This window comes from Anomaloglossus baeobatrachus, chromosome 3 (assembly GCF_048569485.1).
Source record: "Anomaloglossus baeobatrachus isolate aAnoBae1 chromosome 3, aAnoBae1.hap1, whole genome shotgun sequence".
NCBI lineage: Eukaryota > Metazoa > Chordata > Amphibia > Anura > Aromobatidae > Anomaloglossus > Anomaloglossus baeobatrachus.
The window spans coordinates 149,942,177-149,969,237 of NC_134355.1; the positions used below are offsets into that span (position 1 = coordinate 149,942,177).

Consider the following 27,061-nt stretch of genomic DNA (forward strand, 5'->3'; position numbering starts at 1 on the left):
ACTGTCAATCAGTATGATATTGGCTGTGTCTGCAGAGCAGATCGGAGGAGAAGAAACCGATTTGGTCAACATGACTGGAGGCCGCAGAATCACCTCCAGGAAAGATCAGTGACTGCTCATAGCCTTCAGAGATTGATATAGTGCAGAACAGGCAGCTCTTTCGCCATTACCTGCAAGTTCTTAGCTGCATACGTAAAAAAAAATAAAAACATAAGAGAAGTCCTGAGTAACCCCTTTAAGCTTGGCTCTTTTTACTCAGCTATAAAATATGTTTATACTTCAATCTGCACAGTGTAAATTGTAGCAGACACGACAACGAGTGACAATATACAGCAGCTCTTTGCCCTTAGGCAGTTCAACATGGTGTTTCAATCAACTTGTAACATATTACAATAGCTTTTGTTATGCAACTTGTAGGCTAATTGACTGAGTCGTGGAAGTTTAACATTCTTTAGACCATGTTCCACCTTGAAAACGATTTACAAAGTACATGCATTAGGTTTAATATTACAAGAATTGCTTTTGTGGAATATCGTAGTCACGTCACCTGCGCATGGGGAGAAACTCCCATTTTAACTACTAAAAATGGGAAAGAATATATACATTATTACATGTCACATTCTTGCAATGTTACCAATGTCGAGGAGCACCTATCACATGCAGAGAAAGTGGAGTGTCTTAAATACTTTGATTAGGCTGCTTTCACACATCCGGTTTTTGCTGAGCGGCACAATACGGCCCTTTGCAGAAAAAACGCAACTTTTTTTTTTTGCCGCCGGTTGCGTTTTTTCCGCATAGACTTGCATTAGCGCCATATTGTGCCGCATGGCCTTGCGTTGCGCCCGGTTTTTGCCGGATGCGGCATATTTAGCCCATTCGGCGGCCGGATGGAACGTTGCCTGGAACTTTTTTTGTGCGGCGAAAAAACCGTATCACGCATGCTCAGTATCAAGCCGCATCCGTCAAAAAACAGACGAGCCGCATGGAAAAACTTATGCAACGGATCAGTTTTTTTCGCCGCATCCGTTGCATAGGTTTTTGAGACGGATTGAGTCGCACTGCAAAAACCGGATGTGTGAAAGCAGCCTTGCCAGAGTGTAGATTCATATTACAAGAATAGACAAGTCATCCTAGAAGAGATGAATTTAGTGGCACCATAGAATTGGGAAGACTTCTCTGTAATTGAGGCTGTGTGCGCATGTTGCGTTTTCTCATGCGTTTACGCAGAGTTTTAAACTGCAGCGTAAATGCATGCATTGTGCATCCCCAGCAAAGTCTATGAGAATTAAGCAAATTCACATTCAGTTTTTAAATGCAGCGTTTTGGATGCCAAATATTTGACAAAATTGATGTGTTTAAAAAAGCATCATGTCACTTCTTTTGTGCGTTTTGGATGCTTTTCCTCTGTCTGTGGTAGAGCAAGCATCCAAACTGCATTCAAAATGCACCCAAAACGCGTTTTGGATGCATTTTGAAACGCACATGCAGTGACAAAATGCTGCAGTTTATCACGCCAGAACGCAGCGTGCGCACATACCCTGAATGTACTGAAGGTAAGTGCAGGCCAAGTAAAGCAATGCATTTGCAAACTTAACTTTTATTTATTGGGGATATTTCTCCTACGCCAGGGAACCCAAATGAGTAGCAGTGTGTTAGTTTCCTAACAGTGCTGTATTTGCAGTATTTGGAAATAGTCATGAAATTACTCAGTACCCTGACACCCTTGTTCTAGGCTTCAGGGATTCTCCCTAATCCAACAGGTTTAGAGTTTTATTTTGTTGTATGTGTTCACAAGCAATTAAAAAGGGCTTGCCCTGGCCAAGAGCAGGAGAGGTCTTAAAATAAAACTTGCTTTACTCACCTATTCAATCCATTCCCACTCCAATGATCCCCTCTAAACCTGCAGCAATCGTGAAAAAAAAATATCCATCATTCACTTAACTGCTGCAGCCCATCAAATGACCTCTGCGCTCTTGTGTATTACAAGCAACCATGATCTCACTGATTGTTATGATTGGCTGCAGTGGCTACGTGAATCATTGATGCGACATCATGCATACATTACCAGGAGTGCCCAACAAAATCAGTGATGGAATGAATAAGCGAGTAGTTTTAAGTTTTTTTAAAATGTACACACATCAGTTTTTTGCTGTGCGGCACAATTCGGCGCATTTCTGAAAAACCGGATGCGGCGACAGCTGTCGCCGGATCCGTTTTTTTCCCACATAGACTTTCATTAGCACTGGATTGTGCCGCATGGCTGTGCGTTCTCTCCGGTTTTTGCCGGATCCGGCGTAATTGTCTGATCTGGCGGTCGGAAAAAACGTAGACCTAGACGTTTTTGGTCTCATGAGAAAAATCGCATCCTGCCGCAATGTACAATGACTGTCTATGGATGCCGGATCCGGCAAAAAACGGAATACATGGACGGATCCGTTTTTTTAAACGGAGCATGCTCAAACTGGCACAACACAGCTATATACATCCCTCACTCCTCACTGTGATGACTGCCTGCCAACCAAGGCCAACACTGCCTGCTGCCCAACCCTGCCAGCCTGCTGAAACCCTGCCAGCCATCCGCCTGCAGCCAGCCATCCGCCAGCCAGGAGGTCCCCATTTTTGAGGCACGTTTGTTTTGTACTATTATGGTCCTTGTATTTTAATAAAGAGCCATGTAGCTCCTCCATTGCAGGAAAAAAAAAAAAAAAAAAAAAAAAAAAAGATTAAAAAAAGAAATATTAAACGTGTTCCAAAACCTTGTATTTGGTGTGTCATTTTAAAGGTAATGTTACATGATTGGGTTATTTCTCAAAGGAAAGCACCTATGGTACTTTGGGGGTCTTTATTTAAAAAAACATGGTGTATACAAATGGGGAAAAATGTTTTGTTTAGTTTTTTTTTTTAAATTAAGGGTTTTTAAACCTTACATATGTGTTATATATGTAATAAAGGGGGGATTAAGGGATTTATTTCACGACTGGCCGATTTTTCGCTTTTTTTTTTCGCCATTCTTCTGAGAGACGTAACTTTTTAATTTTTCAGTCAATATGGTCATGTGAGGGCTCATTTTTTGTGGAAAGAGCTGTACTTTTAAATGAAACCATCAGTTTTACCATATAGTGTACTGGAAAACGTCAAAAATCCAAATGCAGAAAAATTCCACAAAAAGTGCGATAACACTATGGTTTTTGAGATATTTTATTCACTGTGTTCACTATATGGTAAAACTAATGCGTGGGTGTGATGCCTCAGGTCAGTGAGAGTTCGTAGACACCAAAACATGTATAGGAAAGGGGCAAAGAAAAAAAAAAAAAATATCACCAAAAAAATGGGTCCGTAAAAAAAAAACTGACAGAAAACCGTATGCGCCGGATGAAAAACCGTATGCACAGGATCTGGTTTTTGACGAATCAGATATGCGAGATCCGGAAAAAAAACAAAAAAAAAAAACGGTCTAGCGCATCTGGTTTTTCACAAATTTTGCCGGATCCGTTGCGGGACTCACACGCCGGAGTCTGCCTGACGACAAAAACCTGATGTGTGCACTTAGCGTAACATATTTCCTTCCCTGGGCCTGTTTTTTTGGAAAAATCCAGGATTGTCCTTTTAAAAAAGGAAAGCTACCCCTGTCTAAATCTACTTTTAGGATGTTAAAATCATAGCCCCTAAGATTCAGGTTGGGAGTTCAGTGGGGGGCTCAGACAGCCTATATTTCATTGTCGGTCCTTTATCTGAATGGTTGCCATTTTCCTGCAGCGGCCACAATATCTGGCATTTTTCTGGAGATGCCAGGGAGGTGCAGAATATTCTGTAGTGTCACTAAATAATCCTGAGTGGCTTAAAATATTACATTTTAAAAGGTCAGCATATATAAATACAATGCAAGATTATCATTCAGCTCTGAGAATTTCAATTTTTATTCAAAAACAGGATACAAAATGTTATACAGAAGTGATACATTATGTGCAACAGCCTAAAAAGTGATTTACAATGATAACATGCATGAGTTTTGCTTATGTATAAAGATATAAACCAAAAAAATCGAAAGGGATTGTCTCATTTTGCCTATTTTTAATCCAAAGGGTTAGCAATATGTACAAAACTGAGCTCTACGTGTTTTTCCCCAGTCCAGCGATGTGTCTCCACAACAGCCCTGGTTTCAGTTGATCAGCCGCAGCGCAGATAAAAGCTACTGTAGTTGATCGCTGTCCTCAGTGGCTCAGCCAAAGTTGATGGCACAAGCCAGTGAGCTCGGTGATTGTTGATGTGACCACTCCAGTCATTGCAGTAATTTACAGTTCTCGGGGCCACAGTAGACACAGATGGACTCAAGAAGGGCAAGTATAACTCAGTTATTATACTTATGCCTGATCCTCAGTCCTAAAAATCAGTGAAAGGAGAAAACCGCTTACCAAAAATGTACCCAATCAGCCTTTACTCACTAACAAATATTAAAAATTGACCTAAAGTCTGAGACAAATCAATATAGGTGAATATATGCTGAAATCTGTACAACTGTGATCCTTCCTATAGGCAGAAAACATATTTAAAAGGAAACCCATCAGCTGGTTCATGTATCACACACAGTCTCCTACATTCCAAGCATCTCTGTTTTATACTGAACCATTGCAGAATATCAGGAGAAAAGAAAAAAAAGGTTGAACTCGTGGGCAGGTATAAAGTATCTAGCCCAAGAGGCAGGTCCCCATCGACTTCTCCCAGTCTGCTCAGCTGGACTGACAGTTCACTCGGAATGTGTGTGTTTGGGTTTAGTCTGACTATAAATGTACATAGTTAGAGACCTGTCAGTCTAGCAGATAAGACTGGGAGAAGTCAGTGGGACCTACTATTGTCATAAATAACTCGTCCTGGCCACACTTTCAAATAGATGTTTAGGAATACAGGATCCAGTTTCTGATTCATGGGGCCTGTGGTTCAGGTAGCATGAATCAGCCAACAGGTTCTCTTTAAAAGCACCTCCCTCAAGACATCCAACTAAGAAGAAGTACATAAGAGGATCATTGTGTTGCGCATTCGGCCCATCAATTGTGCATATCTGACACTCCTAGTGATGTTGATTACACAAAAGCATTCAGCCATTAATCCCCTCAGGTTTTTTTACCCACTACAGACACTGAATGTAGTGTCTATGGACAGTGGTGCTGTTAATCCTGCACAAGGTTTGAGCAAAAACATCCTATACCTCCAACACAAAGATGAGGACAAATCAAGCCTCATTCATTGGGAATATACCAAGCAGTGCATTTTCTTAGACAGTTTCTGTAGCACCGATTCATTTTAATTGGCAAAATCTTTTCATGTGTAAATGCTAATAATAGCTTCATGTAGAAGTCCACAGTATAGCTATAGAGAACCTCCAAATTTGGAGCAGGCTACCAAAGACTTCTACAGCTAGATATGTAGAGGGAACAATGATACAACTTTCCTGGGATTGGTGAGATCACAGTGCTGACACAATCAGTGCTTGGGACATTTTCTCCACTTAAAATCGTGAAAAGTTTTAGATTAAGAAAACCAAAATATAAATATAACAAAAAGGAATGTTGTGCTAATAGTTTGTATCAAGTGTACAAGTGTTAAACTACAAACTTGCATGTCAATGGCCACAGCATTAAAGCAATAGGATTTTAAGTGTAAATCTTTGTATGAGCAAATCCACGAACTATCAAAAATCATAAAAGATGCAACTACTGGGAGAGAAAAACAAAAAAAAAAACAAAAAAAAATAAATCCAAAAACACATCTTTTCTGCTCTTCAAAACAAAGTCATGACATCAAGGAACAAGAGTCTGTCATTACCCAGGTAATGGTTCAATATGCTGTATCATTAAGAAAAATATAAAAATAAATATGGGCAGTTATATCGTATTACTCCTCAAGCTTCTAAAAACATTTGGGATTTCAAAAACAAACATTGAAAAAAAAAATGTGACAGCTATGTATTCCATTTTTAAATGGGTTACCCCTCTAATTGTAGTGGAGAAGAGAAGAAACTGTTGTATGAATAAATAATTGAGTGTAAACAGTCAGGTTTGAGGGGTTGTTTTTTTCTAATATTGTTCCTTTTTATTAAGAGCTCCTTGAAACATCCATGTTAGTTTTGATACACAACATATAAAATAAGAACTATGCAAAGAATAAAACAAGACAAAAAAACTAAGTTGTATCCATACATACATTTTAAAACAATATGAAGCACTTGTTGGATTCTTATAAGGCACTACAATTCTATAAATACGGTTGGAAACTTTATGAAAGACTGTTCATAGTCCCACAGACTAGTGTATAGTTTAGGGCTTCAGTCACAGCAAGGACAACAACAACAGAACATCCTGCGGCATGGATTCTTTTTCTTGTACTCTACAGCTTGTTTGATTTGAGTTTTTGCTGCCCCAACATAATCTTTTACTTTCTCCATGTTTAATTCAACAACATTCAGAGTCTCAGCCTGCTCTTCAACTAGTAAGGCCATCTGCAAGAACAGATCATGGACCTCTTTTATACGGGTCTCTAACTTAATGAGCTCCTTGTGTCGTGTTTCTATTTCATTCAGTGCCGATCGCGCAACTTTAACATCAGAAAGTAGATTTTCAGAGAAGACATCCCATTTCCCTTGTTCAATCATATCTTCAATCTGGTTTCCAGAAACATCTTTCCCCATAATCTCAAGCTGACGTTGGATTCGAATTTTACAGTTCTCCCGTTGAACCATCTCAGCTTCATTGTATTCAACCATGGCTTGCTGGAAAGCACGTGTAAGGGTAACATATTGAGATTTGGACACACGTGCGATGACTGAATTTTCCCCATGCTTGCTTTCAGCATCTTCACTGAGGTTTTTGAGGTTCTGGAGTCTCCTGTGTATACCTTCTCCGCGTAGCTTAATATCTTTAGCGATACTGTTGGAGTCTCTTTTTATGCTGCTAAGGCGACGCATAGAAGTAAGAAAGCGAGTGGTTTGCTTCCCCAAACGTTTCACTTCAACCTTTAACAAATGGTTTTCTGTCCGAATGAGTTGTATTTCTCGGTACATGACTTCTAAAGAATGGTCAGTTTCAAACATAGCAATGTCCTGGGCAATGTTCTCATCAGTACTCTCAACATATTGACTGTGAAGTCTTGCATATTCCAACAGCTCGCTCAGACGGTCCTTCATGATGACTGTAAACAAAATAAAGAGATTTTAGTAAACATTGGTGGAGAAAAAAAAAAAAAAAAAAGATATACAATCTATATAAAACTAATCTGCCGACCAAGACCATAGTGCGTAGAATTTTGTGCTACATTGTACAAGAAGGACATAACTAAGCCAGAGCCAGCACAGAGAAGAGCAACCAAAGTTAAAAGAATGGGTGGACTTCAACAATAGGACAGGTTATCAAACTTGGGGTTACTCAGTTTGGAATAACGAAGACTTGGGTGTGATCTTGAGGCCTGTGACAGTGACAAGGGGTGCTAACAAGGTTTAATCATAATTACAGATGGCGATTCCTTAATGCATTTAGGTGTGAGATTACAAAAAAACTCATTGCCACATGACGTAATGGCTGATTTAAAGAAATTATATAAAAAAAAAAAAAAAAAAAAAAAAGTGTAAGTCCTGGATGCCTTACTTGAAAAATATAATAATAATATTACAGGTTAGGAGTACTTTACACTGGGTGGGTGGCACGGTGTCTCAGTGGTTAGCACTGCAGTCTTGCAGCGCTGGGATCCTAGGTTCAAATCCCACCAAGGACACCATCTACAAGGAGTTTGTATGTTATCCCCATGTTTGCCTGGGTTTCCTCCGGGTTCTCCGGTTTCCTCCCACACTCCAAAAACATACTTGTAGGAAACCTAGATTGGCAACACTGTCCCCATTGGAGTTCATAATGTATGTAAAGCGCTGTGGAATTAACAGCGCTATATAAATGAATAAATATATTACTATTATTATTATTAATATTATTATTGTGAAGGAACATTTATCTGGGGAACCTTAAAGAAGTTGTCCACTACTAGGACAACTCCTTCTGATTCCACTTGTTTTCCCCCAGTTAAAATAAAAGACCCTCTACTCCCCTCCATTCAGGCACCATTCCAGTGCTGTCTGTAACTGCGGTTCGGGATTCACGTGACATTGTGACTTTACGCTAGCCTTGCATCCAATCACCGCCGGCTTCTCTCTCCCTGGCGTAGAATCAAATGAGTTAATGAACCAGAAGTAATGCTGCGGCTGCCACTCATTTCCTGTTGATTGCTCATTTGGTCCAAAGGCGTGGAGAGAGAAACAGATGGTGATTAAACACAGGGCTCTTGCAATGTCAATGTCACATGAGCCCCAAACCGCAGTTACCAACAGCGCTGGAATAGTTTCTGAATGGGAAGAGAGTACAGGGTCTTATTTTAACTGGGGGAAACAAGTGGAGTCTCAAGGTATTGTCCTAGTAGTGGACAAACCCTTGATAAGGGTTGTCTGATCTAAAATGACAAGTCTGCAGTTACTCTGTGAAATTAACAAAAGGAAGAGAAATAGAAACGGGCAGAGTATTAAATGACTTAGGCTGGAGTCACACTTGCGATTAACTCGCACGAGTGCAATGCTAGAAAATCTCCCATTGCACTCAGACCAATGTTAATAAATGAGGCACCGCCGATCTGCTATTTTTTTCTCAGTTCAAAATCGGACTGAGAAAAAAAAAAAAAAAAAAAGAAGAGAAGAGAATCGCAGCATGCTACGTTTTGGTGAGTTTCTCGCGCGAGTCTCTTCAGTGCAATTCTATGGGTGCGTGGAAAAAAATGGATGTCATACGGACCATCCTAGTGACATCAGTTTTTCTCAAAACATTTATATCATGTAGCAGAGAACACTGTAAATGCTCCTGTACATAACCGTACATGAGTAGCAGCTGCTGAGGAAAAAAAAAAACTGATTGCACACTGATGAAATGTGAGAAGAAATAGTCCTACTTTCTAGCATGAGACTCGGTCCAATTTTACACTTGCAAGTGTGATTCCAGCCTAACAAATAGTCTCAAATCCCCAACAAAAATACTTTATTGATAAATTATTAAAATATACACCCCAAAAAAAAAAAAAAAAAAAAAAAAAACCCCAACAAACCACACAAATGCACAATTGCATGTAAAAATTAGTACTAGGTCAGGATGACCAGAAGAAAAGGGAAAAATATATGCATGGAAATGGGCCTGGCAAATCCTCAGGGAAGGATACGCCCCTAGCTAACAACGGAGGGTATGACACCTTAAGTTTCCGGGCACTCCCATTCCACGTCGCCTATCCTTTTCCCTGTCCCTAGATATAAGGGGCAACCCTGACAAGAAAAAGATGGACATCACCAAAGGGGTAAATTAAATATCCAAATGATGAAATGATGTGACTAAATATACAATTAAATTTACAGAAGGTGTTAGGTCACAATATTGAAAAATTGCCCCCACTGTAGGATTAGTATCAAATGGTGTACAGTGGGGGCGTTGCCACGATCTGGGTTCGGTGCGCTGCAGTCTCTCACTTGTGTTCTCCATACGGAGGACACTTGCGACTCCGCAGCAAACAACTGACATTTTGCGGCTCGGAAAGTCGCACTGCAGATCAGTGTTTGCTGTAAAAAGAAGAAAAAAAAAAAAAAAAAAAGGCAAAGTGGGCATGGGATTTCTAGAAATCCCATCCACTATGCTTGTACTGTACAATGCAGCGTTTTGGATGCAGCTGAAGTATGCTGCGTCCAAAACACTGAACACTGATCGTGGGCACGCACCCTAAAAGAAAACACAGTGCTAATGTTTCTGTGACTTTCTGTTTTACTCCTGAAGTGTGATCAGCTGCAGCGACAGATGCTAGGGTGTGGTCAATAAGCCGTGACTATTTTTAACTTTAAGGCTATGTGTCCACGTTGCTTTTTACCTGCTTTTTTGCTGCTTTTTCAACTGCAGCGTTTAATGCCAAAATGGATGTGTTCTGCTTTTCAAGCAAAGTCTATGGGAATTTGGGTTTCTTGTGCCCACTATGCTGTTCAAACTGCAGCCATTTTCTGGCAGAAATTTGTGAAAAAACTCTGCTTTGCAGTTCAAAACGCAAATGGCAAAAACAATTGACATGTCAATTGTTTTTGCCATTTGGGTTTTGCACTGCAAAGCTGAGTTTTTGTCCAAAGTTCTGCAACAAAAAGGCTGCAGTTTGAACTGCATAGTGGGCACAAGAAACCCAAATTCCCATAGACTTTGCTTGAAAAGCAGAACACATCCATTTTGGCATTAAACGCTGCAGTTGAAAAAGCAGCAAAAAAGCAGGTAAAAAGCAACGTGGACACATAGCCTAAAGGGGGTTTCTGATAAGCACTAATGGCATCTTTTATACAGATGCTTAGGCCACGTGCACACGTTGAGTATCTGGTGAGTTGTTTTTTTTTACCTCGGTCTGAGTCTCATGCTAGAGAGTAGCATGAGCTCTGTTCACGTTATGATCAGTGTGCAATGCAACAGCAATGCGAATCTCTGATTTTTCAATTGATTGTAGTCCGTGTGCAATCCTTGTTTGATGCGTATGGGATCTGTTTTTATTCTCAGCAGCTATGTCATCTGCCATTCAGCTCTGCTACATGGCCGCTGACAGCAGATACAGACAGAGCCATGTAGCAGAGCTGAATGGCCGCTGACAGCAGACACAGAGAGCCGCGCGATCAGAATTAAGTTGGATGAACTTCACCCGACTTCATTGTCATCCCGCGGCTCTGTCTGTGTGGCATGGCCTGATTTTCGGTCACCGGTGAAGGTCTCACCGGTGACCGCAAATCCCGAGTGACTGCAGTGATATGCGCTATCAGCGGTGCCATCACTGAGGTTACCCGCGGCCACAGCAGAAGTCCTCCAGCTGAGATCTGTGGCCGTGGGTAACCTGAGTGACGTCATTGCTGATAGCGAGACTCACTTCAGTCGCTGCGGGGAGCTCACAGAGAGCAGTCGTGGTCTGTGACCGCTCTGTCAGCTTCTGATGTAGCAGAGCTGAAAGAGTCGTGGGACCTCTGTGGATTACGTCGGACCTGGAGGGGTATATGGGGACTTTAATAAAATGGTGAAAGAGGTTGTTTTTTGTCATTTATTAGGATTTTTTGGATGTGTGTGTTTATTTTCTTTAACTAACAGGTTAATCATGGAAGGTATCTTGGGGAGACACCTGCCATGAATAACCTAGGACTTAGTGGCAGCTATGGGCTGCTGCCATTAACTCCTTATTACCTCGATTGCCACCGCACCAGGGCAATTCAGGATGAGCCGGGTACAGTCCCGGGACTGTCACATCTAATGGATGCAGCAATTCCGGGCGGCTGCAGGCTGATATTTTTAGGGTGGGGGGCTCCCCATAACGTGGAGCTCCCCATCCTAAGAATATCAGCCTTCAGCTGTGTGGCTTTACCCTGGCTGGTGTCAAAATTGGGGGGGACCGCACGCCATTTTTTTTTTAATTCTTTATTTATTTTACTTCATGATATAGACCCACCCACCGGCAGCTGTCATTGGTTGCAGTGAGACAGCTGTCACTCATCGTGGGGGCGTGTCTGACTGCAACCAATTATAGGCGCCGGTGGGCGGGGGAAGCAGGGAATACGAGATTGAATAATGAGCGGCCGGCTTTTTCAAAAGAGAAGCCGCCAGAGCAGTGTGAATGCCGTGCAGCGCCACGCTGGTGATCGGGGATCAGTGAGTATGAGAGAGAGGGGCTGGGGGGAGGGGGGGGTATAGACCGACATGGGCAAAGAGATATAGACAGAGAGGGAGAGACCGACTGACAGAGATAGAGATTGACCGACATTGTGAGACCTCACTCATTTCCAGTGTTTTCTGAAACATGCAATAAATGTATTTAGAAAAACTGATGTCACTAAAATGGTGTGTGCCGTCCGTGTGACATCCGTTTATTTACCCGCTCCCATAGAGTTGCATTGGAGAGAATCGCGCGAGAAACTCACCAAAACGCAGCATGCTGTGATTTTTTTTCTCAGTCAGATTTGGACTGAGAAAAAATAGCAGATGGGAGCTGCCTCATTGATTAACATTGGTCCGAGTGCAATGCGAGAATTTTTCGCATTGCACTCGTGCGAGTTAATCGCAAGTGTGAAGCCGGCCTTAAGGCCCAGTCACACTAAACAACATCGCTAGCAATATCGCTGCTAACGAACAACTTTTGTGACGTAACAGCGATGTTGCTAGTGATGTTGCTTAGTGTGACATCCAGCAACAACCCGGCCCCTGCTGTGAGGTCGTTGGTTGTTGCTAAATGTCCTGGGCCATTTTTTAGTTGTTGCTCTCCCGCTGTGAAGTACACATCGCTGTGTGTGACAGCGACAGAGCAACAACTAAATGTGCAGGCAGCAGGAGCCGGCTTCTGCGGACTCTGGTAACCACAGTAAACATCGGGTAACCAAGAAGCACTTACCTTGGTTACCCGATATTTACCTTCGTTACCAGCCTCCGCCGCTCTCACGCTGTCAGTGCCGGCTCCTGCTCTGTGCACATGTAGCTGCAGTACACATCGGGTAATTAACCCCATGTGTACTGGATCTAGGAGAGCAGGGAGCCAGCGCTAAGCAGTGTGCGCGGCTCCCTGCTCTGTGCACATGTAGCTGCAGTACACATTGGGTAATTAACCCCATGTGTACTGTAGCTAGGAGAGCAGGGAGCCAGCGCTAAGTGGTGTGTGCTGGTAACCAAGGTAAATATCGGGTTGGTTATCCGATATTTACCTTAGTTACCAAGCGCAGCATCGCTTCCACGCGGCGCTGCTGGCTGGGGGCTGGTCACTGGTTGCTGGTGAGCTCACCAGCAACTCGTGTAGCCACGCTCCTGCGATCCCTGCCAGGTCAGGTTGCTGGTGGGGTCGCTGGAGCATCGCAGTGTGACATCTCACCAGCAACCTCCTAGCAACTTACCAGCGATCCCTATCAGGTTGGATCGTTGTTGGGATCGCTGGTAAGTTGTTTAGTGTGACTGGGCCTTTAGTAAGACAAAACCAAGTGGAGTGGAGCCATCAGAGGAAAAGTATAATAGAAACACTGAACCACTTCTGCATTTTTTACCCACTCTTGGTTTTGACTTATACATACTAAAGTAAAAAAAAAAAAAGCCTCACCAAATACTCAGCGTGTGCATGTGGTCTAAGAGGGTCAAAGCTATAACACTATCGCTCTTTTCTCCCAAAAACGATATTGCTCCCAAGATCCCCAGTTGACATCTGCAGCAGGGTCTAATAATATTCAAAACTACCATAATATAAGCACGCAACGTTGAAATAAATCTTTTTTTTTAAATAAAAATATAAAGTCTTTATTCTAAAATAATTAAAGATATGACATAAGTCAGGTTATTCCTGGACTAGTAATAATTTGTGTTTAATCCCTGCTGAAAAAAGAATTTGCATTTTAATGCCATTTGGAGTGGAGTGGTCTACATGTAGTATTTCTTCCTTAGCCGATTCTTCTGCCACTCCAACCAACATCCAGCTGCAATCCCCAAGCTACATTTAAACGGAAGCTGTCACCAGATTTTTCCCTATTAAACAAAAAATATGACCTTCTGCAGCTCTTGGGCTGCATTCTATGAAGGTGCACCTTGTTGCTGGCCCCCTTTTCAGACAAAACTTTATAAAATATTACCTTTTCGTATGCAAATTAGTTTAGTTGGCCAGATGGGTGGGCTCAATTTCACCTTCTGTCCCCCCTTTTGACTCTGTTGGTCGTCCCCCAGTCTTGATTTGCATGGATGACGACGGCCCCGTCATCCTACACGCTGATGCCCATGTCTCGCGCAGGCGCAGTTAGCAGAGGCCAGTATCGCGGGCCTGAGCAAAAACTATCCCTCTCGCGCGCCGGTGATGCATTTGCGCAGGCTCAAGATTATGGGCGGCACTGTCCATGACCTCATCAGTGTCATCCTAGTACCTGCCCATAATCTCAAGCCTGTGCGCAAATACATCACCGGCGCGCGAGAGGGTTAGTTTCTGCTCAGGCCCACAATACTGGCCTTTGCTAACTGCGCCTGCGCGAGACATGGGCATCAGCATGTAGGATGACGGGGCCATCGTCATCCATGCAAATCAAGACTGGGGGACGATGAACAGTGTCAGGAGGGGGGACAGAAGGTGAAATTGAGCCCAACCATCTGGCCAACTAAACTAATTTGCATACGAAAAAGGTAATATTTTATAAAGTTGTTTTGATTGTCTGAAAAGGGGGCCAGCAACAAGGTGCACGTTCATAGAATGCAGCCCAGGAGCTGCAGAAGGTGATATTTTTGGTTTAATAGGGAAAAATCTGGTGACAGGTTCCCTTTAAGACACTCATAATATGGATTTTTTTATATGTTAAAATGCAGCATTCCTTTAAATAGTAACTACATTTTTTTAATTTTCATAAATCAACAGTACAGGTTAGATTAGAAACTTTGTTTTCTTAGTCACTTCTGGCCTTCATCCTCAACCTGCTCAAATCTGTTTACAGTTCTGCCTTCAGTGAGAAATCAACGTTACACCTGTTGCCTATAAAAAAAGTCTATGGAGAGGGGAGAATGAAATAGCCAGAAGGAAACAGAAGCAGGGAAACACAAATTAACTACTTTATTCATTAATAGTTTAATAAGTGTCTTGCTGTGCATGCTCTAAGAGAAAGGATACAATTCACCTAAAGATTATTAATATCAGACCCAATTCATTAAAGCTTTTATAAGAATTCTGGTGTAAAAAGCTTTGAAAACTCGCATAGATTTACCGCAACTTCAAGCTGCACTAAAATGTTGCAGCTCTTGGTGCTCACATGCCATTTTTGGCCATCTCTGGCGACCACTGCTTGTCAAATTCATGTTGAGCAGTGGCGTTCGCTACGTCCCAAGGCTGTGTCCGCACTTTGCGTTTTCACCTGCTTTTCTGCAGCGTTTTGAACTGCAGCGTTTTCATGCCAAAACGCATGCGTTTTGCTTTTCCTGCAAAGTCTATGGGAAAAGTGGATTTCTTATGCGCATTTTGTTGTTCAAAACGCTGCATTTAATTTGCATAAGTTTGGGCAAAAACTCTGTTCAAAGAAGCAGCAGGTCAATTGTTTTTGCCATTTGGGCTGAAGTCAATGAGAAGTTGTAAAAAGCAAGAAACATCAAAATTCCAGCGTTTTACCTGCTTTTTAGCTGCAGATAGAATGCGTTTTGGATTACATAAACGCATGCGTTTCTGACATCAAAATAATGGAATGATATGTCCCTTTACACACATACACAAAGTCCGACAATTAAATTAGTGAAAAATATTAATTTATTGCTATTTTAGCGAAAAATAGTATAAAACCGCTATAATTATATGAAATTAACTATTTTCGTTATGATTTCAATAATTATATATGTATTCCATTTTTTTTCCCTTTTTCAGTGTTTGACTGTTTAAACTTTATTTAGCAGTGATTTAAATGTTCAAAACACATCTGTCTAATTGCAATGGAAAAGCATGTAAAAAGCGCTAAAAATGTGGCTAAAACGCGGTAAAAACGCATACGTATTTACCACGATTCTGTGCTCAAAAGCAACTTTGGCAAAAGCAATTTCTGCCAGAGGATGAGTTTAGAACTGCAACTAGGATGACGCAAAGTGCAGACAGCCTAAATCTTAAGGTACCGTCACACATAGCAAGATCGCTAGCGAGATCGCAGCTGAGTCACGGTTTCTGTGACGCAGTAGCGATCCCGTTAGCGATCTCGTTATGTGTGACACCTACCAGCGATCAGGCCCCTGCTGTGAGATCTCTAGTCGTTGCAGAATGGTCCAGGCCATTTTCTTCAAAGGCAATGTCCTGCTGGGCAGGACACATCGCTGTGTTTGACACTGTGTGACAGGGTCACAGTGACTGCTGAGATCGTTATACAGGTCGCTACTGCAACCTGTATTGTTCCTGCATCGCTGGTAATATCTGACTGTGTGACATCTCACCTGCGACCTCCCAGCGACTTACCTGCGATCCCTATCAGGTTGCATCATTTTCGGGATCTCTGGTAAGGGTACCTTCACACTTTAGCAATGCAGCAGCGATCCGACCAGCGATCTGACCTGGTCAGGATCGCTGCTGCATCGCTACATGGTCGCTGGTGAGCTGTCAAACAGGCAGATCTCACCAGCGACCAGTGACCAGCCCCCAGTCAGCAGCGACGTGCAAGCGACGCTGCGCTTGCACGGAGCCGGCGTCTGGAAGCTGCGGACACTGGTAACTAAGGTAAACATCGGGTATGGTTACCCGATGTTTACCTTAGTTACCAACTCACACCGCTTAGCGTGTGCAGGGAGCAGGAGCCGGCACTGGCAGCGTGAGAGCTGCGGACGCTGGTAACAAAGGTAAATATCGGGTAACCACCTTGGTTACCCGATGTTTACCCTGGTTACAGCTTACCGCAGGCTGTCTGACGCCGGCTCCTGCTCCCTGGATATTCAGGATTGTTGCTCTCTCGCTGTCACACACAGCGATGTGTGCTTAACAGCGGGAGAGCAACAATAAAAAAACGAACCAGAGCTGTGTGTAACGATCAGCGATCTCACAGCAGGGGCCAGATCGCTGCTCAGTGTCACACACAGCGAGATCGCTAATGAGGTCACTGCTGCGTCACAAAAAACGTGACTCAGCAGCGATCTCGCTGTGTGTGAAGTACCCCTAAGTCGTTGTGTGTGACTGGGCCTTTAGGGGTGCTTAACACAGCGAGATCGCTGCTGAGTCACGTTTTTTTGTGACGCAGCAGTGACCTCATTAGCGATCTCGCTGTGTGTGACACTGAGCAGCGATCTGGCCCCTGCTGTGAGATCGCTGCTCGTTACACACAGCCCTGGTTCGTTTTTTTATTGTTGCTCTCCCGCTGTGACGCACAGATCGCTGTGTGTGACAGCGAGAGAGCGACGAAATGAAGCGAGCAGGGAGCAGGAGCCGGCATCTGGCAGCTGCAGTAAGCTGCAACCAGGGTAAACATCGGGTAACCAAGGTGGTTACCCGATATTTACCTTCGTTACCAGCCTCCGCCGCTCTCACGCTGCCAGTGCCAGGTCCTGCTTTCTGCACATGTAGCTGCAGTACACATCGGGTAATTAACCCGATGTGTACTGTAGCTAGGAGAGCAGGGAGCCAGCGCTAAGCAGTGTGCGCGGCTCCCTGCACATGTAGCGACGTTATGATCGCTGCTGCGTCGCTGTGTTTGACAGCTAAGCAGCGATCATAACAGCGACTTACAAGGTCGCTGTTACGTCATAGAAAATGGTGGCGTAACAGCGATGTCGCTGTCGCTATGTGTGAACCCAGCCTTACTCTACTCACCGACTCAAGTAAGATAGGCGGTGAGGAGCACACAAAAGGACCTGATCCATGAAGACGCCTCTTCATAACTCTGAAGCAGCAGATTCCAGCAACCCCCCCCCCACTCCCCCGCATCCAAACTGGTGTGAACAATGCCAGTCTTGGATTAAATCAGGCCCTTAATGTTAATCCTCATGTACACACACAGTTTATTCTAAAGTCAGGTGAACGGTCAGTTCCACTTTACGACAGTTGGATATCGACTAGGAGATTGCACATGTCTAAAGCTGGGGTCACACTAAACGACAGCGACAACGACGTCGTTGTTACGTCACCATTTTCTGTGACGTAGCAGCGACCTTGTAAGTCGCTGTTATGATCGCTGCTTAGCTGTCAAACACAGCAGCCGAAGCAGCGATCATAACGACACGTGTCGCTGTTCTGCAACATGTGCAGAGAGCAGGGAGCCGCGCACACTGCTTAGCGCTGGCTCCTTGCTCTCCTAGCTACAGTACACATCGGGTTAATTACACGATGTGTACTGCAGCTACATGTGCAGAGAGCAGGAGCCGGCACTGGCAGCGTGAGAGCGGCGGAGGCTGGTAACGAAGGTAAAGCAACAATAAAAAAACGAACCAGCACTGTGTGTAACGAGCAGCGATCTCACAGCAGGGGCCAGATCGCTGCTCAGTGTCACACACAGCGAGATCGCTAATGAGGTCACAAAAAAACGTGACTCAGTAGCGATCTCGCTGTGTGTGAAGTACCCCTAAGCTAAATCTTTCATCTTTGTGTCACATTCACTCCATTATGAAAATAACTAATCAGCATTAAATGTAAATAGGAAATGTATCAAAACTAGAAAATCTGTTAAATGACTCATTATTAAGATAAGATGCAAATAAATAGCCTGAAACCACATAGCTAAAACAAACATTTGTGTAAATGTTCTAGAAAATAAACCACACATTTAAAGTCAAAAGTATGCATGTTGTCTGCTCTGTTCACTTTGTTAGTGAGCGTGATGCAAAGCACAGAACCAAATTCTTTTCACTCAAAACAGGGCAATCCACTACAGAACCAACAAACCCAATTAGAAAGCAACAGTTCTGTCGAGCCTCGTGGTTTTCACCAGACAAAAGGATCTGGCAATTCTGTTAGCCAAAAAAAAAAAAAAAAAAAAAACCACACACACAAAACAGACTTTTTTGTGAAACTATTAGGGTGAGTGCACACAATCCGGATTGGCAGCTTTTTGGAAGCAGTGTATTTTCGCTTTGTCCAAATCACTGTGTTGTACAGTGCAAGCACAGTGGATGGGATTTATGGAAATCCCATGCCCACTGTGCTTTTGCGAGTATAAACTGACCTGCGGCGCGGCTTCCCAAGTCACAACAAGTCAGTTTATTCTTGCAGAGACGCAAGTGTTTTGGGGCGGGAGAACACCACGAAAATACGCTGTGTCACGTACAGTGCATTCTCCCATGGAGAACATTAGCTTCTCCGCAAGATCAATGATGCCATGTCTAGAACACCACATCTTCTGATTGTGTGCACATACCTTAGGTTTCATAAATGAGAGCCTCAGAGAGCACAAGATAAAAGAATAGAAGATCAGTAAATCCTGTCTGGTTTTGCCATGTGAATGTATAGGCAAATCTGAAGAGTTACTAAGAAGGGCCCATTAAGTAACAGATTTTTTCATATCTACAGGTCTTGCTTTCTAAACCTTTTTACATTAACTCAGACAACCCTTAGTAGGTGAATTACTGCTCTTGCACATGTAATATGGCTGTGTGATCAGATTCTTAAAAGGGAATGTGTCAGCAGGTTTTTGCTACCTCATTTGAGAGTAGTGCAATGTAGGTAAGGAGATGGATAAGGTTTCACTTAAGGTACCTTCACACATAACGACTTACCTGCGATCCCAAAAACGATGCGACCTGATAGGGATCGCAGGTAAGTCGCTGGGAGGTCGCAGGTGAGATGTCACACAGTGAGATCTTACCAGCGATGCAGAACAATACAGATCGCAGTAGCGACCTGTATAACGATCTCAGCAGTCATTGTTATCCTGTCACACAGTGTCAAACACAGCGATGTGTCCTGCCCAGCAGGACATCGCCTTTGAAGAAAATGACCTGGACCATTCTGCAACGACTAGAGATCTCACAGCAGGGGCCTGATCGCTGGTAAGTGTCACACATAACGAGATCGCTAACGGGATCGCTACTGCGTCACCAAAACGGTGACTCATCTGCGATCTCGCTAGCGATCTCGTTATGTGTGACAGTACCTTTAGATTACTGGCTGCAGTAATTCTAACACAATCAGAATTTTTAGGTTTAGTCATGTATCTGAGCCCAGGGAGCTGCCCCCACCCACACCAGGCTCTCTATAGAGATTGACATCTCATTGTTAGTGTACAATCCCAGCAGTGGGGGTGTTGAACTGCTGTGCAGGTGAGTTTCTAGTCCTGTAATAAGGGTCCTGGTGCTTAAACATACATAAACAAAATATTGGACTGATAAGAAAGGCTTCCCTGAACCTTCTGTGTTAACCCTTGCAGCATGCTGGTTTCAGCTTACAGATCAAAAATCTGCTAGCAGATTTCTCTTAAGGCCGGAGTCACATTTGCGAGTGACTCACGTGAATCTCGCATCACATCACCCGGCACAGCCGCACACTCCTGACAGGATAGGGTCGGCTGCATGCATTTCTATGCAGCCGACCCGCTCTTGTCAGGAAAGTGTGCGGCAGTGCCAGGTGTTGCGATGAGAGACTCGCACAAATCACTCACAAATGTAACTCCGGCTTAATAGTATAAGTTATGCTCACTGTGCAAATAGTTGCTTGTTCTTATATTTTATTACTGCTGGCAACTCTGAATACTTCCATAAATCTACATAAAAAGGTTCACATTACACATTAAAGTTGACCTACCCCTGCACGCTTCCCACCCCCAGAAAATTATATATATGCAAATAAAATTCAGACTGATACTTTGATTGTCCTAGTAAGTAAACCAGTGCCAGAACTTATCCTGCTCTCCCTAAAAATGAAGGCATTGGGAGACAATCAATCATTCAGCCTACTATAGCTTTTTCTCCCCATGATCCCCATTGCATAAAGCATGCAAGATGAGCAGGTTATAGACAAACCATAGTACAGTTTGCAATACTCCCCAAGAGCAAATGAAATGGAGCATAACAAAACAACACTAAGTACACAATAGGAAGTCATTTGAACCTTGCTGATATTAACATAGCCTTTATTTACTGCACAACACATGACAGCAGACCAGAAAAACAGGATTTGAGGCCCAACTTAGTTTTTATCATCATAAAAGGTTCACATGTTGATACTAATGAGCGATTCTTTTGGGGGGTGGGGGAGGAAAGAAAAAAAAGGAAAACCAAAAACATGGGTCACCATAAATATGCTGCAATTGGAGGATGAAGAAGAAGAAAAAAAAAAAAAAAAAAAAAAAAAGTAGTGTCTTGCAGAGGACTGTGGACTCCATCATGCTCCTCTCCCCACTAAGCCCACAATGATCAATACAGATTTAGTTGCATTATGCCTCCTGTAGTCTGGGCAGGATAAAACTTGTTGATGGGCAAATTTCAAAATGTGTCATTTCTAGACAGTACCCATGGGATTGGATATCTGGAGGGAATTGTAAAAGTATCCACTGAAATGTCCTGCAATCAATCTCACATTCACTCAGTACCAGGGCCAGTCACTTCTACAAACATTGGAAAAGGATACTTGCAAAATCACCGGTTAACAGAGGTTGGCCACTACTATTACATTGATGGCCTACCCTTAAGACAGGTCATCAATGTCTGATTGTCGGGAATGCCCGGTGTCAGACATTGGCCAATCAGCTGTTCTAGGTCCCAGCTGCTGCAGCCAGAAATGGTCACTTCTGGAGCTGCCCCATTAACAGATAGAGGCTGCAGACGGGTACTGCACATCCGCCTGCCATTGAAATAAAAAAGGGGGCAGATGTGTAGTACCCAGCTGCGATCAGGCGACAGGGCAGCTCCAAAATTGAGTATTTCCAGCTGGTTTCTGCTGCCGCCAGCATGGGAACTCCTGAAAGACCATCAATGTCCGATTAACCGCGGTCTGACACTTAGCATCCCCACCAAATAGCTGTTTTAAATCTTTAAATCTGTTTTCGGTTCCAGCGGCTGCAGCTAGAAATGCGCAGATCTGGAGTTGCTCAGTCTTGTGATAGAGGCCACGGACAGGTACAGCACATCCGCCTCCCATGCAAATCGACAGGAAACGGATGTGCAGTACTCAGCCACAGCCACTATCAGAAGACAGATCAGCTCCGGAACTGAGCATTTCTGGCAGCACTGAGAACAACTGATAGGCCATCAATGTAAACGTAGTGGGCAGCCTATCAGTTGTTCTCAGTGCTGCCAGAAATGCTAGTTGCTCTGGATGCACTGGCGACATGACAGGTTTCCTTTGTGTACAGTATATCTAACGGTCCCAGCATATAGCTTATATAAACAGATCTTTAGAAAAAGTTTATGCAAGATTGTTTACCAGATGCTAATGAGGGCTGCGACTAGTCACAGGGGCATCAGTTCCCTGGCTAGTCGACCCACTTAACATGTTATCCCACCCCTGTGGGTGTGATAACATGCTTTTACAATGTCTAGTGTCAGGGCAGCACAATACAAAGCCACATATCCACTTGGCATTGTACCCTTCAGCATTGAGCTTCTTTGATGCCGGGTGCATGCGTACCAAACTTCAAGATGCTCCCTGCCCATGATTGCATGCCATCTACACTACTTAGAAGCTGGGTGTATATGTCCCAGCTTCAGTGATGAGTACTGTGCATGACCGGAAGTGCGGACTTTGTATCGCACTGCCATGAAACTGGGCATTATAAAGCAAGTTATCAAGCCCACAGGGGTGTGATAACATGTTAAGTGGGTCAACTAGCCAGGGAACTAAAACCTCTAACTAGTCACAGCACCCATTAGAATCTCATAAATGATCTTTAGAAATGCTTTTTCTAAAAGATCTGTTGATGCATGTGTAGCGCCCCTGAGCCATCAGGAGCTAGGGAACTGCATCCTGTCAGATATGCAGGGCCTACCGCAGGTACCCAGAAGACCAGTGCCGGTAACACCCAAAACACTTGGACAAACCCGGTTTTCCTCTCCCCCAAAACTGGCGACGGGCTAGGGTGCGACTGATCCAGTCCACTAGACTACAACTAGGGAGGAGGGACCAGACAGTCAGTAAGTGTAAGTGAAAGGAGACAGACGTAACGGTACGGAAGGGAGGAGAGTGTAGCAGTGACCTGTCAGGCTCAGGCGTGTGGTTGCCGAGGGAGTATGGCGGAGTACTCTCGGAACCATAGCACCGACGGGGTGAAGAGCCCTATGTCAGGAAAACACTCCAGGCAGACCTGATAAAATCTGCACAGTGAGGGGACCATCAAAGACCTCACCGACCGTAAAGTCCGGGGCACAGCAGCGACGGGAGAATCTGGGAACCAGAACAGAAATCTGACTCAACAGGGTTCAAGTTACCTGCTGTACGGACTAAAGGCCCCGTCACACACAGATAAATCTTTGGCAGATCTGTGGTTGCAGTGAAATCATGGACATATTGTTCCATTTGTACACAGCCACAAACCTGGCACCGATTGTCCACAAATTCACTGCAACCACAGATCTGCCGCAGATCTATCTCTGTGTGTGACAGGGCCTTAAGACTGAAAGACAACCAGGAGGGGACCCCCAGACTCTCCAAGCCACAGGGACCCACCAACTAGAGACAGGTGCAGGGGAAAGAAGCCACCAGGTCACCACACCGGCACTGGAATGAAGGGGGCCAGTGGTGAGGACCAGCCTCCATCGGGTTGCCAGCAACATCTCTGTGAGTAAAGAGTTACACTGCAATCCCTTGTGTGGCCTACCTTCTTTCCACGCAGTGGTATTACTAACGGACATAAACAGCAACCACCATCACCATCATTTATCCCCTGGGGCGCAGCCCTACTTGTGGAGGGCCACAACATCCAGGCTGCCATTAACATCAGCTCAAGCGGTCAGAGACTGAGCAGTGGCAGTTCCATCTATACAGCCGCAACCCGCAATTGGCGTCACGACAAAAACTTTATTATCTCTGTAAATACTCCCCTTTTAAAAAGCGCCCCCGCGGGTCACAGAACCGGGCACCGGCCATCACACCTGTGACACTTCCCAGTGAACCCAGGCCTGGGACAAAGTACTCCAAAGCTCTGGGGCGCGACATATGCTACTATATGACTGGGTGCATATCTACAATCCCTGCCTACCATCCCAGAACTACTAGTGGTTCTAGGTGCACTGGGGACCTGAGAGCTGCAGCTCACCTGCCAATGCAGAAATGAGCATCGCTGATCAACTCCTCTAAAAGGATATATATTTAAAACATATTAAATGCAGTCCATCTGCCTGCAAGCACCATGTTAGGGTGTAGATTGATATACCGTATACAGCAGTTTTGAGAGAAAAGAGTTAGTATACTGTGTTTCAGATATCCTTGTATTCACACTTCATAGTTTCATATACAAATAAAGCTATCAAGAAATGATCGGACCGCACACTGGACCAAATATCCCAGAAAGAGCAAAGAATTAAATTATTAAAACAATATTGTGATACTTTTCGGACAAAATTATACATCAATCTGCTCAGCTCCCCCTGATCTATAACACAGTGGCTGCAGATTAAACGGGATTTTTCATTGTGACAGGTTATCTTTAAAAAGGGAACCTGTCAGGTCCCATACGCCTTTTGGCCTACAAGCAGGGTGATGTATGGCCTAAAAACCTCTTCCTACCCATCCCTGTGTTCTAATATTGTGTAAAATGAACGCATAAAAAAAAAGGTTTTATAACTTACGTGTTCCCTGACAGGTTCCTTTAAAAGGAAATCTGTCAGCAGGTTTTTGCTACCTCATCTAAAAACAACATGATTTAGACAAAGATCCTGAAAACAACGATGTATCAACGATGTATCACTTGATTTACTGGTGCAGCAGTTCTGACATAGAAGTTTTAGATTTAGCGTACAGCAGAGCTCAGAATGCAAACCCCATGCACTCCAGGCTCTCATCACAAAAGGGGATGTGTTGGACTGGTAAGAATGAGGTAATTAAGTCTGAACTATGATAAAGTCAAATGCTAAAACAAAATCACTGAAATCTGTTCTTTAAAGGGAACCTGTCAGCAGAATTTTCGCAATTAAACTAAAAGATTCCCCCTATGCAGCTCCTGGGCTGCATTCTAGAAAGGTTCCTCTTGCTATTGTGCCCCCTTTCAGACCTAAATAAACAAACACTTTATAAATTCTTACCTTTTGGTATGCTAATGTGGTTTTGTCGTCACGGGGGCGGCCTGTTTTTCGTCAGTTATTCGCCCTCCTGCCGCTGTTCGCCGTCCCCCATTGCTCATTTACATACATGAGGACGCCGCCCTCATGTAACTTTGTGCTCCCGAGGTCTCGCGCATGCCCAGTGGCACTCTCGCGGGACTGAGCACTGTGCAAAGCGTGACCGCTGGTGAGGTGATTGCGCAGGCGTGAGATTATGGGCGGCGCTGCGATTGTCATCAGCAGCGTCATCCAAGTACCCACCCATAATCTCGTGCCCGCGCTTTTCCCTCTGCCTCCACCGTTATGCGGTTATGATCGGTGGTGTGCTGCTCCTCCCATCTATTTCCTGCTCCAGGGAAAGATAGGTAATAGGTAATGTGGTTGATATGGCCAGCACTTGCGCATAACGGTGGAGGAAGAGGGAAAAGCGCGGGCACGAGATTATTGGCGGGTACTTGGATAACGCTGCTGATGACAATCACAGCGCCGCCCATAATCTCACGCCTGCACAATCACCTCACCAGCGTTCACGCTTTGCACAGTGCTCAGTCCCGAGATAGTGCCACTGGGCATGCGCGAGACCTCGGGAGCATGAAGTTACATGAGGGCGGCGTCCCCATGTATGTAAATGAGCAATGGGGGACGGCTAACAGCGGCAGGAGGGCGAATAACGGACGAAAAACAGCCTGCCCCCCTGATCATAAAACCACATTAGCATACCAAAAGGTAAGAATTGATAAAGTGTTTATTTAGGTCTGAAAGGGGGCACAATAGCAAGAGGAACCTTTCTAGAATGCAGCCCAGGAGCTGCAGAAGGGGATTCTTTTAGTTTAATTGCGAAAATTCTGCTGACAGGTTCCCTTTAACCCTTACTGAATTCGGTCTTCAGATTGCATAGCAAAAACCTGCTGACAGATTCCCTTTAATGTATTAAAAAACAGTAATTTTGTAGTGTGCTCTGCGGAATACAGACGGAAGAGGGCCCCTGTGCAGGAATAGTATGTAGTTCACTCTTTGTGACCGGTTTGCTACTCACTTTACCTTTAAAGCCATTAAAATCAATGTCATGTCCGCCCCCAACTCTGGGTCTCTAAAAGGACTTATTATGGATCAGGTGGCATTTAACTACTGAAAACATCAAATCAGTTCATGTATAGTCCATCCTACTGGTCTGCAGGAACATACATGCTCATTCCATGCTGTTCTCTCCTGCTTCTAGCTCTGTGCATTTGAGTTTATCACAGACAGCGCAGCTCATACAGGGATGTTGCTGTTTATTGACGGCGCCAAGGGCGAACAGTGGCGACATTAAGCTAGATAATAGATTGAGGGGTACTCGCTGCTGCAGGGGTGATAGAGCAGTTGAAGTACTATAGATCTCAAGAAGACAGACGGAGGAGCCACCACAGTTTTAGATCCTGCAATGATTCATGGAAACCAGAAGATGTAAACACACAGCGCACAACGAGATCATTAGAACGACTTTTTCTTTACACTTCTGCTCACATCTAGTTTTAGTATACTTGTTTCCCCCTTCTAGCTCAGGAAAATCCATTGAACACATTCCCCAGAGACGGCCTCTTCCGATGGCTACAGCTTTGGAGAATACATTCACTTGCAGGACTTTATGCTAAAAGCCATTTTTAATAATGCATTCAAGTTTAGGCAATAATAACTACATAATACGTTAGTTTAAATAAAGTCTATAAAACTATACATATGAAACTAAAAATCGATGTGAACTGTGTCACTCAGTTCTAAAACTAACATTCACAGGGTGTCTGTATTTCAGATAAAACTACCCAATACTTCCTACCACAAAGCTCAAGGAAGTTGCAACAGTCCAGATTAGCAGAGTCGCTAACGGACCATTGCGCTAGAATGGTTCAAAAAGCCACTTCTATAACAAAACATATACGCAGGAATGGGTATTGCAGAAAAAGAACGAGAAAGACCAAAAAGGTGTTAGGACACCATTTAGTTACAAAAGTACAAATTGTATATTTGCCGGGCAGGCCAAACCACATCTAGACAGTCCTTTCTGGGTGAGGGGAGAAAGGGGACAAACAAAAACTTTTGGAGTGGTGCAAGGAGCAGCATATTAGTAACAATACATCAAAATAGCTAAACTAAAGCACTCCAAGTATACTGCAAAGGCTTTTAACTACCGGTTAGTGCCATTAACATTCTGATGATACAGATATATAACACCAATTCACTGATCAACTAGTAACATTCTCTAAACAGGAACTAGATAAATGTTCTGCTTGATCAGTGGGGGATTAGGAGCGGACTATTAATTATTAATTAGAATGTTTAAAGCACCTTCGTTCCATGAT

At 43.8% G+C, this 27,061-nt stretch overlaps 1 protein-coding gene across 1 annotated transcript in view; it reads right to left on the reverse strand.

The window, feature by feature from the left end:
• Positions 1-3,906: 3,906 nt before the first annotated feature.
• Positions 3,907-27,061, reverse strand: part of STX11 (syntaxin 11) — an 84,137-nt gene continuing 60,982 nt past the window's right edge. Inside the window, exon 2 of the mRNA XM_075338152.1 lies at positions 3,907-7,182. Coding sequence (XP_075194267.1) covers positions 6,320-7,177 — 858 coding nt within the window. The 5' untranslated portion in view covers positions 7,178-7,182 and the 3' untranslated portion in view covers positions 3,907-6,319. The remainder of the gene's footprint in view (positions 7,183-27,061) is intronic.